Below are 15,611 nucleotides of genomic sequence, written 5' to 3' on the forward strand. Positions count from 1 at the left end.
ATTTGCACTGAAAACAAGGCAAAAAACTGGAGTGGGGATACAGAAAGGGAGTAATTAGCTCAAAATCAAAGAATACATTGACATTCAAAAAACATTATATCTTCCCTAATATACTTAAAATTAGAGCACATAAGACTAGATTTTAAAAGGCAAAAAGCTCACAGTGGTCTCCTACCTAGAATTTAAAATTGGTTTTGAATAGCAATCTTAAGACAACATGCAGAGTAAAAGCAAGGCTTTCTGACAACATTTAGAACACCTTAAGAAATGCCATTTTCAGCTCTTACTTGTTTGCATCTTCTCATGGTCGGATAAGTCACTCATGCTAGGCATCTATGAAGCGAATGTCAAAGGTATTTGGATGGATTTGCCACACATTCAATGAAGCGTACTCTTCCAAGCACTCTTTCAGTTGTGCTTCACTGTATCCCTGTTGCACAGAAAATGTCAAAATGTCATTGGCAGAAGAAGTTCATCTTGATGAGTGGAAAATTGGAACAATTCTTCTTTTGATTTGCGCCGAGCTCTAGCAACACGTTCAAAGCACTTCAACTAAGCAGCATGTTCGAGCTAAACGAGTCTAAATGAGCTCGAGTTCAAGCTTCATTAGGTTCGGCTTGAGAGTTCGCTAGCCGGCTCGAAATTATTAAATCCAAATATTTAAAAAAAAAATAGTACTAAATGATGTATAAATCACACTCATGCCTAGTTTAAATTTCGGTCGGCATATATTTCAAAAATTCAAAGTGAATCTCAATCGTTTGCCCCTCTCTCTCTCTCTCTCTCTCCACAGTCAGTCTCTCTCTTCTCTCTCTCTCTCTCTCTCTCTCTCTCTCTCTCTCTCTCTCTCTCTCTCTCTCTCCAGTTTTAACTTTTAAAAAGCTGCACGCATGAAGCTGAAACGGACCGCGCGGGAGGCTCAACATGCGGCTCAAACTCGTTTAAGTTGGAACGAGTAGAGGTTGAGCTCAAAAGCTTGAGCTCAATTTTTTAGCTCGACTCAAGCTCGAGCTTGAGCTAGGTATTTGACAGTTGAACTCAACTCGAGCACCCCCTGACTCGAGCTCGACTCGACTCATTTACACCCCTACATGTGGTTAGTTTAGCAAAAAATCACTTCATGTTAAGGAAATAAAATACATAAATAGCAAACATTTTATCCTCCCTTGATATAACTATGTGGGAATACTGACGCAGTGCTGACAATAATATTTTGGTAGAAAATAGAAACTTCATGTATAAACAAATATTGCAGGCAGCTCAGTCCAATGTCATATACTTTCAAAACCGGCCTAAGGAAAGCTAAAAAGCTTCAAACTAGATTATCTAAAACTGTGGTGCCTTAGTTTTTATATCATTTTCATTCATAAAAAATGCTATGAGCTCTTTTCTTGAGCTACCGAAAGGTGGTCCAGTTTCACAAGTGCACATAATATGGGCAGGCATACCTTTCTAGATATCCAATTGAGAGCATGAGCATATGACACATCTAAGCGGTTTGATCGCGCCGCCTCATCCCGCAGAATTGAATAGATGTCAGAGATAGCATCCAAACCAGATCTTTGGCGATCCTCAGAATACAATGAGAATTTTGACATTTGCATCAATCGCAATGCCTCATCCACATCACTCTGAGCTACTGTTGCCGAAAACCGAAGCCTTGCCAGAGCCTGCACACAGATATGAAAGATTAACTCTTTCAGGGTAGCAAAGCTGTACAGTTTGCAAAACTACTTTGGTTTAAAGTAAACTAAGGCTTAGTTTGGGGCGGCTTTCTTACTGTTTTTAAAGCAGTTTTTTAGTACGAAAATTAAAAATTGTCCTGGAAAGCTGCTTTAAGAAGCAGTAAGAAAGCCATCCCAAACGAAGCCTAAATGGACAACACAAAGGAAACCGAGTTTGAGAATTTTAAGAAGAAACAAACAATGGAAATCCGTAGAATGCTCAACAGTGTCCTGACGGTGGTGTAAGAGTGAGGTGCACTTGATTTGGCTTCTTCTTGGCGAATGCTTGAGTATGCAGTAGCTATATATTCCTCAAGTTCCCTTGGGACAGAAGGACTTGTTCTTCTGGCAGTTGATATATATGCTCTGTGTTTGAAAAATCAATCAGCAAAGTGGAACTAATTGAACACTATAAATTTAACTCCTAACAGCTGAGAAGAGCTGATAATGATGATGAAAAGGCACTTACTGGAAAAAAAAAATACATTTTGCTGCTTTGGGAGATTTACATACATACCACCCTATATTATTCTATTTATATATTTAACATTTAAAATTTTAATATCACATACATACCGCCCATAATTCATTTTCATATCAAATATGAGTGGTACAAATGAAAGAAATATGAGTGGTATATTTGATATTAAAATAATATAGGACGGTATGTATATAATATTAAAATTTTGGGTGTTAGATATAGAATGGTATAAAGTGATATGTATGTAAATTTTCCTTAAATGTTTGGACAATAGTTTGACCAATATTTGTTTTAATATCTATGATTGAAATATGATCCTGATATTTAGTATTGGAGAAAGACTCAATTGTTTAAAGACCATCTCTATCAATTCGAAGCATTATGCTTTAGCATAAGGAGTTTGAAATATTAAAATTGCATTTATTAGTTTCTTTTACACTGTAATATGTGAGAGTAATCAACATTATGCAAAGCTTGGAATGGTGGAACACCTGAGGACCGATGGCTCGAGTGGAGTAAAGCCAAGTGAAGGTGATTCAAGATTTTGATGGACGTGGACAACATGTCTTGCCATTTCAAGGTCAGTGTCCATGTCTGCTTTGTCCAGAATTAACCAAAGGAGATCAAAACGTGAAAGAAGGGCAGGAGGAAGATTAATGTTTTCAGCTGGAGATCGTCGAAGATCATATCTTCCCCTTCAAAAGAGAAGCACAAATTAGAAGCGGGCCAGAAGTTACAAGTCAAGATTTAGGTTTTGTTTGAGACGTCTTTCTTTCTACTTCTTAAAGCAACTTTTTAGTACAAAATTTTTAATTTTATACTAAGAAATTACTTTAAGAAGCAATAAGAAAGTTGTCTCAAACGAAGCCTTAACATAAAAGGTGCAGGAGGTAGGGGTTCCTGCTTTACCAGGCAGGATTTGCAGCAGCAAGAACTGCCGTTCTGGCATTAAGTGAAGTGGTGATTCCAGCCTTCGCAATGCTAACTGTTTGCTGCTCCATAACTTCATGAATTGCTGTTCTATCCGATTCTTCCATCTTATCAAACTCATCAATGGCACATATGCCCATATCAGCAAGTACCTACATATAGTTAAATCATGAATTTAAGTATAAATTACAAACAATATTCTGATAAATGCACAAAAAAGTAGATAATAATATTTATATCATGTAGATAACTTCATGATTGTATAGATCTGGGTGCACTGCCGCACAACATATAGGCTTCATGATGTTGAAGAAGATGATGCTCTCATACTAAAAGATTAACCATGACCAAATCTAATAAAGGATAACAATAACAAATCCAATCTTACCAAAATAAAATCAAACTTAATCATTATTTAAAACTAACATTATAAAATTTCTAAATAAACATAAAGGGGCATCCTATCTTGCATCGCTTCAACTTGCTAGAATTATTGTAGGCATGAAAGAAACTAGTATGTTTGTAGGTCAAGAGCTAACTTTATAAAGAAGTTGTACATTAAATATTGTACAGACTCAGGTCCGAGCTGGCAAATTATTTTGTGCACACACCAGACGCAAGCTTGAGTCCGGATTGTTGGGCTTTTACTGTTTTTTTATTGTGCTTTTAAGGTATTCTTGCAAAAAGGCGGCTAATACACAATTTTAATTGCATATTAGCTGCCCTTTTGCTGAGTATTTGCAAAAATACAGCAAAAGCGCAACAAATATCTTACTCATTGAGTATTGCTGCCCTTTTGTTGCGCTTTTCAAATATTTAGTAAAAGAGCAGTAAAATGGCAGCTAATATGTAATTAAAATTGTGTATTAGCTACCCTTTTGCAAAAATACCTCAAAAGCATAGTAAAAGCACAGCAATCCGAACACAAGCATGCGTCCGGTGTCCATACAGAATAATTTGCCCCTTGCAGGATAGCAAATTATTTGCTTCAAAAATTATGTGATATATTTGCACCAGACAACTAGATTGCATTTTCTGTGCTTGAATAATCAGTATATGACTTCATTTTCCATATGAGTGGATTTATTGATAGTACAATGAAAGATAAGCAGCTTACCAGAGCTCCTCCTTCAAGAATCATCTCATTTGTGACCGGATCTCTCTGAACAGCTGCAGTCAGACCAACACCGCTGCTTCCTCTGCCTGTTGTATACACCCCTCTTGGTGCTACATTTATAATATGCTTAAGCAGCTGACTTTTTGCAACCCCAGGATCACCCATCAAACATATATGCAAATCACCTCTGATCTGAAATTTTGGATGGATTTCTTTTAAAATACTTGACGAATTTGCAAAAGATGCTTGCAGAATGAGATATATATATTTTGACATATTTAGACAAAATGTTAAAGAAAAAAAAAAGGAATCATTCCATGCATGGAAATATTTAGAGGCACATCTTGCTTGGTCTTCTCAACTATAAATATAACTGATCACTAAACAAGAAGAAAAAGATACCCAATAACTTAAAATAAAACATCACATCTAAAATTGTTTAAAATAATTAGGAAATTAACATTACATTAACCATCAAAGCATATCAGAGTTTAACAATATCATAGATCATATTCCATACCTTCATACCATCGGAGAGCTTCCGGTGAGGCGCACCAACAAGAAGGAGAAGAAGAGCCTTCTTCACATCCTCGTGACCAAAAATTTCAGGTGCTAATGACCTTGCAAGCTTATTGTATATATCTCCATCCTCAGCTAGGCCTTCAATTTGCTTCTGCTCATCTTCACTAAGTTCATAGCTGCACTTAAATAAAACTAAATTTACCACCCAGTTTGCCCGAAAGATGCAATCAAGTGGAAAAGATCAACTTAAAACACAAACTTTGCAAAACTTTGAACTTGTTCCAAAAAAATTTATTTTGAAATAAAATGTGGCTAACGCATCCCCAAGTTTACGTGAAATGACTTCTGCTAGTCATTTCATTTGCCACAGTTTTGCACATACACATACACAAAGAATGAAATATTTGCTAGCAATTTCATTTGCCACAATTTTGCATATACATAAATGAAAGGATTGAAGTAGTTAACAAGTTATATATCAACCTTTTCAGCAGTATTAAAATATAAGTGGCCTATATACGTTTTTTGTCAGCTCTGTTTCCCGCATGAGTTCCATAATCATACTATATTGTTGGATGACATGGGAATGTTCATTTTTAGCCAGGGATGAATGATCACTTGCCTTCTAAAGATGATGATTGAGTTTTATGTCACTCATCATCATTGATTGCTTCAAGATATGTTAAAATTGTTCTCCACAAATCTTTTTAACTTCTATCCAAATTATATTTGGTTTACTGTTTATCCTTTCTAATCCTTCCTTCAATATTAATTTTCTATACCCAGCTAATTTGTATATTTTATATCTTTTATTGGGCATGTCCAAACCACTAAAAATTCTTTTATTATACTATCTTCATTGTACACTAACTTTTATACAACGGAAGCCTAAAAATAATCACTAAACAGTACTCAAAGAAAGCCTCAACACTGTAAAGTGTAAACTAACACAGCGTGAAAGCAGTGCTTATGAAAAAAACATGGACATGGTAGCTCAGATCACCACAAATTTGCATAGTTTACACCACCAAATAAGATGTCTTACTCTTCATATTTCTTCTTAAAATGGGTGACAGACATGATTTCCAAGTATGTATCTGCAATCAAGCCTGCCCGCATAGCTCTAAATCCGGTGTATGGAATTGGTAGAAAAATTCCAGAAAGCTCAACAACATCACCTGGGGCAACCTGATACAACAAAAGATTAGTTATACTAATTCGGAAATAACTTCATACTGAAATGTGAAATAAAAGTCAATATAATGACTCTGGTTATTTTAGTAGGAACTGGGAAGTAGCCTATTATCTGAAATATTTCAACTACAAAAATGAACATGAGGTTACATAAAATCAAACTCCTGAATAGAAGGAATGACATGTAGAATGTTTCTTGTAATATAATATAGAACACCTGTAACTACATCATGCGGAAGATATAGACGATCTAGACTCTTGGAGCCACAGAGCCAAATCCAGTTTCTTGATTTAGAAGATAATTTTAAAAGAATTATTACATCAATCTAATTTTTTAAGTTCCTAGAAGCTCTGAGAACAACAAGTTTAGATTTTAAGTGAAAATGAGAACTTTCTTGATATAAGAAGGATAAGCATCGCTGTTGGATATTAATACCCCTCCTATAATACTAATAATGAATTTAGAAAACAAACATCGAAAAAAGAAATCAAAGATAGAATATAAAAGGGCAATGCCTACCTTCCTAGTTAGCTCTCCTCTGAGATGAACTGTCAAAGACCGTGGAATATGGCCTTTTGGAACATGTTCAGATAACTCTTGAATCTTAGCCTACAGCAAAGCACAAAGTGTCACGACATAAGAAAAAGAGAACAGAAGAAGACGAAAGAGCCACCAGTAAGAAAATATGAAGGCGTTAAAAGTTCCCAAAATTGACAGGTCGTGTGTTAATTCTTTTAGCTCAATTAATTATAAAAAACAACTCAACCTCAACCATGCAAAATATATTAAAAAATAGTGGTTTATTAGACAAGAAGTATTGGTAAAATTAATATAATGGCAGCTTATGAAAGCAGAAAGCTGAAAACCTAATAAATGAGGCTCCTAAGTCCTATCAATGTAGGGTAAGAGGAAGGCTTGTGGTAGGCAACTATACTCATTCACTTAGAAATGGCTGCTTCTATGACTGAAACCTATGATCTCCAGCTCACAACAGAGGCCAACAAACCTATTTATGATATTCATAATCATCATCATCATTAGTCCTATCCCAAATGTGGGCTTAAATACAAGATGAGTTCTAAATGGGTATGGCATCACAGATGGGGGTATTAAATAATGGCAAAAGAAAACGATTCAAGCCTATTTCAGTTAACCAAAAGTGGAAAAACAATAACTTGATTTAAGTTTGGTTCCATTTGAACCCTCAAAGTGTGATAAGCCATAAAAAAAACCCTTAAGCTACAATAAGTTACAATGTAGCTCAGTTGTACTATATATAAGGATATGGCATCATCAAAGAAAGCTCAGCTAACGGCAATGAAAGAGGTTTTATCCATTTATGAATAAAAGTACCAAACTGGTTCGCTAAATAAAACTTTAAAACTCCAAAAATGTATTTCTTTACAAAAATCAAGCATATGACATCACAGCCAAACTACAGGTAGCAGGACAATTTTAGGCATCCTAGTGTGGCCATTCTTTTGAAGTTTTAAAGCCTTTGTTCGTGATAATGCCTCCGAATACTTTCTCAACAAAATATTTCCAACAATGTTTCTCATTACCCATCATTGATTCTTTATTCAATAAGTTAACATATTATGCTTCATGGCCAAGCTTCTATAATGTTGCATGCTCAAGTTTTTCTATCTAATAAGCTCATGCAAATTAGGTCATAAGTACCTGTTCCACTTTCTCAAAGCTTGGAAACCTGCGTTGATCCACCAAGCCTTAACATTCAGGACTGTTTTGTTTGTTGTAGTTAAAATTTAAATTCCACAATATGGGAACAATATTAAGGAAGAAAATTTTGAATTTCATGATTTGTTTGTATGATGCATTGGCCCTTAATGTTAAGGGGGTATGCAGCATCCGATATGTGTAGGACACAAACACGCGCCCAACACGAGTCTGAAAAATGTTGGATAAGACTGTCATATGTTCTATCAAAATAAAAAAAAAAATTAAGAAAATCATACTTGCGTGTCCGACAGTGATATATTTTGCTCACACTTCCCTCACAAATTTTTTTTACGCGCTTATATGAGACGTACCAAACACAACTCCCCTCTGAATGCCAGAGCACAACTTTAAATACTTACGACAGTCGACAGGAGTACTTCCCTTGTCAATACCCAAGCCGACCACCAAGCCCAATAAGGCAATGATTGACATCCTCTCCTCTCAATGCCAAAACCCGTAGCTCTCAAATAAACACTAAATAATAATAAAAAAATTGAAATGAACCCTCCAAATTAATAAATTTTAATTAAAACTATAAATTTATTATAGAAAGAAACGTCATTAATAAAAAAATTCAAATAATACACAATTTCAATTTTCATGCTATGATTTTATCTACCATTTGTTTAAGCTGTACTATTTAATTTTTAAATATAATTTTTATAAATACATTATGCAATGTGCAATAAAAATAAAAGACACTCTTATAACGGTAAACTACATAAGTTTATTCTACTTATTTTCTTTAATTTATATGCATTATTTTTTTTATTTTTAAAAAATTAAAAATTATAATATTGTGTCTAACATGTTCGTGCCCTATATTTTCAATAATAAACATGTTATATGTTCGTATCCTGCATATTAGTGTCCCAATATTTGTGTTTGTGCATCCTAGTTTGTTTTTAATGGATCACTAAACCCATAATTAGAAATCCATAGGTATAACTTCGGACATGAAATGCAAAAATGCCCTAAAAGTTTATTGAACAACTTATTCAAATTCAAATAAATGTTGTTAATAACCAGCTACATTTTCAAAGCAAATTGCTTTAGGCCTTTTGTGCTGAAGCAACAGTTCAATTAACGTCTCTTCCATGTAAGTTTCTGACATCTCATGAGAAAGCCATATTCCTGAAGGGCTTTTCCCACTAAATTTGTAAAAATTGCTAAAATTAAAGCAAAATTGTTTGAAGTTCTCACACTAGTGTGGTTTAAATAAGGGCACCATATGCCAAACAAGCTTATTGGATAACCACTTGTCAAGAATGCAGATTCCACTGCCCTCCCTAGTAAAAATACGTCTGGATAATATTATCTTAACCAAGGCAAAGTTGACTCATTTATAAATTTAAAACCGCTTGCAAATGAAAATTGATAAGACAATAGATGAAAGAAACTACCTCTTGAAATTTCAAAAACTTTGAAGCTCTCAGTTGAAGTATAAGGTTACCCTTAGTGTTGTTTGTTTTGCACCGAACTGATGGACACTCATAAAGAGGCATAAATACTCGAGCAGTCACTTCCTGGAAGTTTCACATTTAAGATGGTAAGTGGAAAAAAGGAATTTAAAGAATATTATACTTCAACTGAGAACAAATCAAGAAAAAAAATGACCCGACTCATTGGTCACACGACATTGTTAAAAAAGCTTCAAGAAATATAAGTCTCAAACACATAAGCAAGGGGCATAAAAACATCTTACACGAAAAAGAGGCCTTAACACAGGCTTGGTTATGGTTGTTATGAAAATTAAACCATTATCATCATCAGCCCTTGTAAGATGGTACTTTGAGTAAAAGCATTTAAACTCTGGTTAAGAACTGGTGAAGCATCAATAAATATTGCTTGTTTGATGAAGTCTGATTAACCTCAAATTGCAGAGATTCTAGCATGTCATTAGATTTATTCATGGTAAGTTACATGCAAATCTTTAAATATAAGGGCACTTCACATTAGTGCACATTCGTTGAAACACAACATTTTGGGCCTTAGATCCATTTTTAATTTCCAATTTTATCCTCGGTTCTTTTTTTTCTTTTCTTTTTCTTTTTTGTTTTTTTTTTTTTGCTAAAAACAACCTTCAGCCAATGTGATGCACCTCAAGACCGAATGATGAGGACATCGAAGATCAACGGCTACGATCGTGTTTACTTATCTTGATGTATTTTATTTGTTATTTGTACTTTTCCCTTTCTACCCTCACTTGAGGGTTTTGTCTTATGTGGCCCTAGGGGCAATAATGTCTTTTATTTTTTCCTTCATGTATTTGGTTATTTAAGCCTTCCCCTTCCTCTTGGAAAGGATGATGATTATTGAATGAAAATTTGGCTCTTGTGTTCTCTTTGTGAGTTCCTTCTTGAAGATCTCTTAGTGAGTTCTTTTCTCCTAGATCTCTGTGTGAGTTCTATAGAAAGCCCAAGGTGAGGGCAAAAGCAATACCCACCAGCGTTGGAAGCGTCCTCGACTCGTGGTTTATTTTATCTTATTATTTTCTTCTCCAACTCTCATTTTCCTCCTCCCCACGCCAAGCCCTACCCGAGATCCCATCATTCACCACTTTACCCACTAGCTTCCTCCACTACAACCCAAGCTTCATCAAGAAATCCCCAAACCCGACGGCAAGCCCCTCTTCCTCCTTTGGCCGCCGGCCACCCCCTTGCTCCAAGCCATGATGAAGATGTCAATCATCATAATGGCTCCTTGATTGTGGCCTAGCAATAAATAAAGGAGTTACCGATTTTGAATTTCAAATTTGAAATTCAAAACTTTCCATATTTGCAAAATTTCTAAAAAGGAAAGTTTTTGAATTGATCCAATCCAAATTTCATGACATGTGGAATTATTATATTTTTATCCAAGGTGGCATCGACTCAATTGGAAAGCGCCTAATCCCTCCCTAATCTCCCTCTCCCCTCTCACCATGCCGCCGGCCCCATGAAGGATTTCTCCCCATTGATTGCTCCTTTAATGCCCATCCTATTTGAAATTGAAATTGATTTCAAATAAATTTTCCCATCCAATTTGAAATCCCAAATCAATTCAATTGAGGGCCATACATAAGGAAACGTTCCACTTAATTGAGACCTGGAACTTCCGTTTCAGATTTTGAATAAATCTGTGATTAAATTGGGGGCCTTATGTGAGTTAATACCAAGCCTTTCTCTCTCCTTATGGCCGGCCACCTCAACCTCATTGCTTCCCTCTCTAATTGCCACCTCATCACCTCTTAATTACCTCCCCTTTCAAACGCAAGTTCAGCTTTTATTCCAGATTTTCCCTGGTTGAGTTGCTGTCCAGAATTCTGGAAGACAGAACTTGCTGTCCATAGTTATCTGCAAGTCCAAGCTGCTGGCCACTCTGCCAAGACTGCTGTCCAGAAAATTAGGCGCATGCTCTTTGCTGTCCCGCCATTTGGAAGGGCTCCCGAGGGCTGTTTGAGATAGCCGAAGATATCAAATAGCTGTCCACTACTTCCCCAACACCCAAACCACCAACGGGCTCCACGTCTTCTTCTACGGGTGAACTCCTCACCAACTCTTGTTTGTTCTTAGTTTATTTCTCGAATGTGGTTGTAACTTGACTCACGAAGATTATGTTAGTCTTTTATCTGCTAAAACCTAGTAATTGGATGAGCTGAATGAGGGATCTTCTCATAGCGACTAATCTTATTGTTAGTCTTTGAATTTATTGTTAGAACAATCTACGTATGCAATGTTGGATTAAGATGGCTATCTTTTGAACTTAACTTCTATGCATGAGAATTAACCTAAGCTAAGTACCACTTCATATTTATCTTATCGTTCAATTCCGCATAAGATCTTGTTTATTATTGCCTCTAAATCTAAGCGTGCAAACTTCTTTAAGCAAATCACTTTCGCATGGATATTGTTTCACATCACCGAAATTTAAATGCTAAGAGATTTGGTTGATTAAAATGCTCCTCTCTTTTGGGTAGAGGTACCCCTAAACACCCAACATTAAAAGTAACTTCTATAATAGGTCCATTGATCGACAAAATTTGGATCAAAGAAGTCAATTTCTGGGACCAAATTAGAGAATAACACAAGACAACTGGAGAAGGTAGGATTCAATTATATGTGGCTGTAGAAGATGTCATATTATCCGAACATCCCGTGATGTGACTCTACGAATGTTGAAACAAGAAACAAAATACGGCAGGGCATAAAAGATACAGCACATTGAGATGGACGAGTAGATAAAGAATTCATTGTTGCTAACAAGAGTATTGGAATGGAAAAGGGACTAAAGAATTCATTGGTGATATGTGCTTCGCTGCAAGATTGTTGACTCTTCCATAACCTTCAGTAATCTTACTCCATGGCTGAAAAAAAACTAGAAAGAGCAGCTTGAGAGAAAGGAAAGAGCATAGTGTATTTCTGATATTTTGCTCTCAGCTAAGGACTTCGTCTATAGAAGCACCATCATAAAATATATTTTAAATGTGGAGGACAGAAGTAAAGGGTTTTCAAAAAAGTGAATGGCCAACATGAAGCAGACTTAAACCTCAAGGAGTTGCAATTAATTTATCATAATTTTAGATGCATTCTTCTTTCAAAATAATGTCCTATAGTAAGAAATGGGTACTAACCCTCTAAAAAGTTTATTTCAATGTTCATTTGTAGCAGGCGTATAAGCTATAACCAAAAAAGATGCATGAACTAAAGGAAACGAGCAAAGATATATAAAATAATCCTAAAACATTACAGTTGCACACTAACAGCAGTTTGATCTGATAACTTCAATCTGAACGTTTAATACCTGATAGATCTCAAATCCACACTCTTCGCAAGTGTAAACAGCAACTTGCATCAAGGGCTTTACATCGGAGCACCGTGTAACAATGCCTGAAATCTTTACAAGCTGCCCAATATTTGAGGCTTTAACTTGCCGTATGGTAAGTGGTGTTCCTTTTGAGAAAGCCTTTATGTAAACTTCGCTGATGCATAAAAAATGTTGGTTAATACAAGGTTAAATGAAAAGGATTAACATAATAAATTTAACAGTGGGATTTACAAAGCAAGAAAGATTACAATAAGCCTACAAGCTCTATCGATTGAATAATTGGATTCTTTGCTAACCAACCCATTAAAGCATTTGTTCTTCTGACATCAAAACACAATTGATTGTTCTTTGTCTTGGAAACTCACCAACTCACCGCTGTATTATCAAAATAATTGTTACAAGCACTGCCCCTTTTCAATCTAGATTTACATCCAATATATATCTTGAGAATTCATAGTGGGAAATCTTAACAACAAAAAAGTGCAGACACTTATCAATTTCTCTTCCACAATAGGGTGATTCAAAACATAGTCCTATTTTATAAACGTTCTAGTCAGCTGAATATCTAGTAAGTTTTAATTTGGTTTGCACTTTTCATACTTAATAAGCATTAGGCATGTGTAACCTTGCTCCCTCTTCTTGCATGAACATTGTGGTAAACATTATATTTCTAATATTCCAAAATCTTGAAAAGGTAAAAGCCCCAAAATTTATCTAAACTATTTTAAAATATTTGTAATTTGTAATTATCATTTTTATATGTATACATACATATATATAGAAAACTGTGATTATATAAGCTTGCACAAAGTAAAATACATTTTAAGCAAATCACCTAAGGTAAGACTAATTTTGCTGTTCAGGAATTTATCGCACTGTAGCAGGAATCTGGAAATCGACTAAGCTATTAATACATTGGTAGATGAGACTCAATGGTTGTGAAGGGAATATTAGAATATAGTTTATAGTAGGTTAGCAAACAAACACATAAATGCACTCATATGTATTAACTGATAATACATAAGCCATTCGAATCCCTATGCTCCGTCACGTAAGCTAGCTGTAGCAGAAAAACTTGATGAACCAAAGGCTGGCCAGAGAAGAAGAAGAAAAAACTAGGGTTTGGAGGTAAAATCCAATTTTTTTGTGATTTCCTTCATCGAATTGACTGTGAATTGAAGTTGTGAAATTTGTGATTTATATGAGTAGAGGTTATTTTGAGGTTAGGATTTTAACTAAAAAAATCTATTATTTATATTGTTTACAAACAAAAGAGATTTTGGGTGACAATAACGAGATAGTCTATCTGGACATTGATTATCAACATAATCTTAGATAAGATGCACAATTTAAACTCAAAAAATAAATTCATATGAAATAATTGAGTCTAAACGGATATATTTGATTGCGACATAAACTAATTGCACTTAAACATTATTTATATGAAAATATAAAATATGTTAACAAATTTAATATTTTAAAATTGTTTGTATATATAATGTTATAATAATAGAAAATGATGCATACATCTAGATAATTGAAAAATGAAATTTAAGGAAATGAGCTTCAAAAAAATGATGTGTATGGATACATTAGCAATGTTATAACCTGTACATGTATGACGACAAGGATGAACACATATGGAGGTAAAAAAGGTCCTCAAATTAAGATGTATATGATGACCTGTACAGATATGACAACGAAAGTGGATCCTTATAGGAACAAAAGTGTCCTCTACATGTAGCTTTCAAACTTATAAATTATGATAGCCAATAAAACACTCACATATGTGATATATTTTCAAATTAAAAGAACAACATTATACATAACCAATAAAAGAAATTTGGAAAGGATTAGTTTAATAAAATAATACTTGTGCACATTTTCAATGGCATATTATTCATACTTGATAATCTAATATTCTGCTAAAAGTTTTGTTTCCAATTAGATATTTCACTTACATGTAAAGATGTTATTCAGAAATTTTCATGTTTAAGGATTTCAGGTAACACATTAAATTAATGTATCAATATAAATGATTATTTATGATAATTGAATTTTGTATTAGAATTATTTATCTTGCTGAGCTTTTTTTGCTCGTACAAACTATATTGAATGTTTTTATAAGGAAAAGGAAACTATAGAACACGAATAAGGTTCATATTTTAATCTACCGCTCTATCTTTTGAGTATACAGTTTTGTGTAAAACAAAGCTTAGCATGTATGTCCATTTTGAAATTTGACAAAATACAAATAAATCATGGTGTAATTAGAAGCTTTGTAATTGAATAAATAGAAAAAGTTTTGAAAATGCTTCCATTTTAGTGAATAGTGTTACTTCTAAAATCTTCTGATTTTGAAATTACGGTATACAAATAAGTTAGCAGTACATAACTTTTGACACCTCCTACAAACAATATAATATTGTGCGGTATGACAATATGATGTCTAAAGTATCCATAAAATAAAAAAAATACAAGAAAATTTGAAAAGCAAAGTTAAAATCATTCGTTGATACAATCAAATAAATACAAGAAAAGTTGAAAGGCATAAATTTATACATAGGAAAATGAAATAAAAATCTAATATCAACTAGAATTCTAAGCACAAAAATCTTGTAAAATTAAAAATGTGATGATTAGAAACACTGGAAAAACAAAATATTTATGCGTCAACAGTATTACAAATGAATTGAGATGAGCTAAGTGTTACATTATTTAAGCTTATTCACTTATTTTCTTATAAGTTCAAGTTGAGTTTGAACATTACTTGACTACAAAAAATATTTTTGAAGATTGTTTATTAATTTTCTTAATAAGCTTGAGCTATAATCTAGCTTTAATCAACCTAAACTAATTAAATATTAGACGTTAATGATTTAAACATATAACTTTATTAGTAAACAAAAATGAATTCATAATTTGTAATCAAAATTTGCATAATTCACAAGGGATTGTTTTGTTGCAAGTAAAATAAATGTAGATTATGTCATTAGTAGGAGTCTTAACTTTAGTTGCCTAGTGCAAAGCAAAATAAATACAACTTAATATTTTTCAGTAATAGAAAACACATAAAACACGACTTTTACTTGCAAA

The 15,611-nt window shown here is 34.0% G+C and overlaps 1 protein-coding gene across 1 annotated transcript; it reads right to left on the bottom strand.

The window, feature by feature from the left end:
• Positions 1–27: 27 nt before the first annotated feature.
• LOC110102753 (DNA replication licensing factor MCM7) lies at positions 28–12,669 on the bottom strand (the record flags this gene model as incomplete). The annotated part of the gene is given in 11 exon segments (XM_020831212.2): positions 28–430; positions 1,449–1,670; positions 1,925–2,090; positions 2,697–2,900; positions 3,115–3,287; positions 4,253–4,444; positions 4,773–4,950; positions 5,820–5,962; positions 6,489–6,578; positions 9,113–9,235; positions 12,492–12,669. Coding segments are annotated over 11 exon segments (1,774 nt in total), but the record flags the coding sequence as incomplete, so codon positions are not given.
• Positions 12,670–15,611: the final 2,942 nt, after the last annotated feature.

The sequence above is a fragment of the Dendrobium catenatum genome, unplaced genomic scaffold, assembly GCF_001605985.2.
Source record: "Dendrobium catenatum unplaced genomic scaffold, ASM160598v2 fragScaff_scaffold_621, whole genome shotgun sequence".
NCBI classification, from domain to species: Eukaryota; Viridiplantae; Streptophyta; class Magnoliopsida; order Asparagales; family Orchidaceae; genus Dendrobium; species Dendrobium catenatum.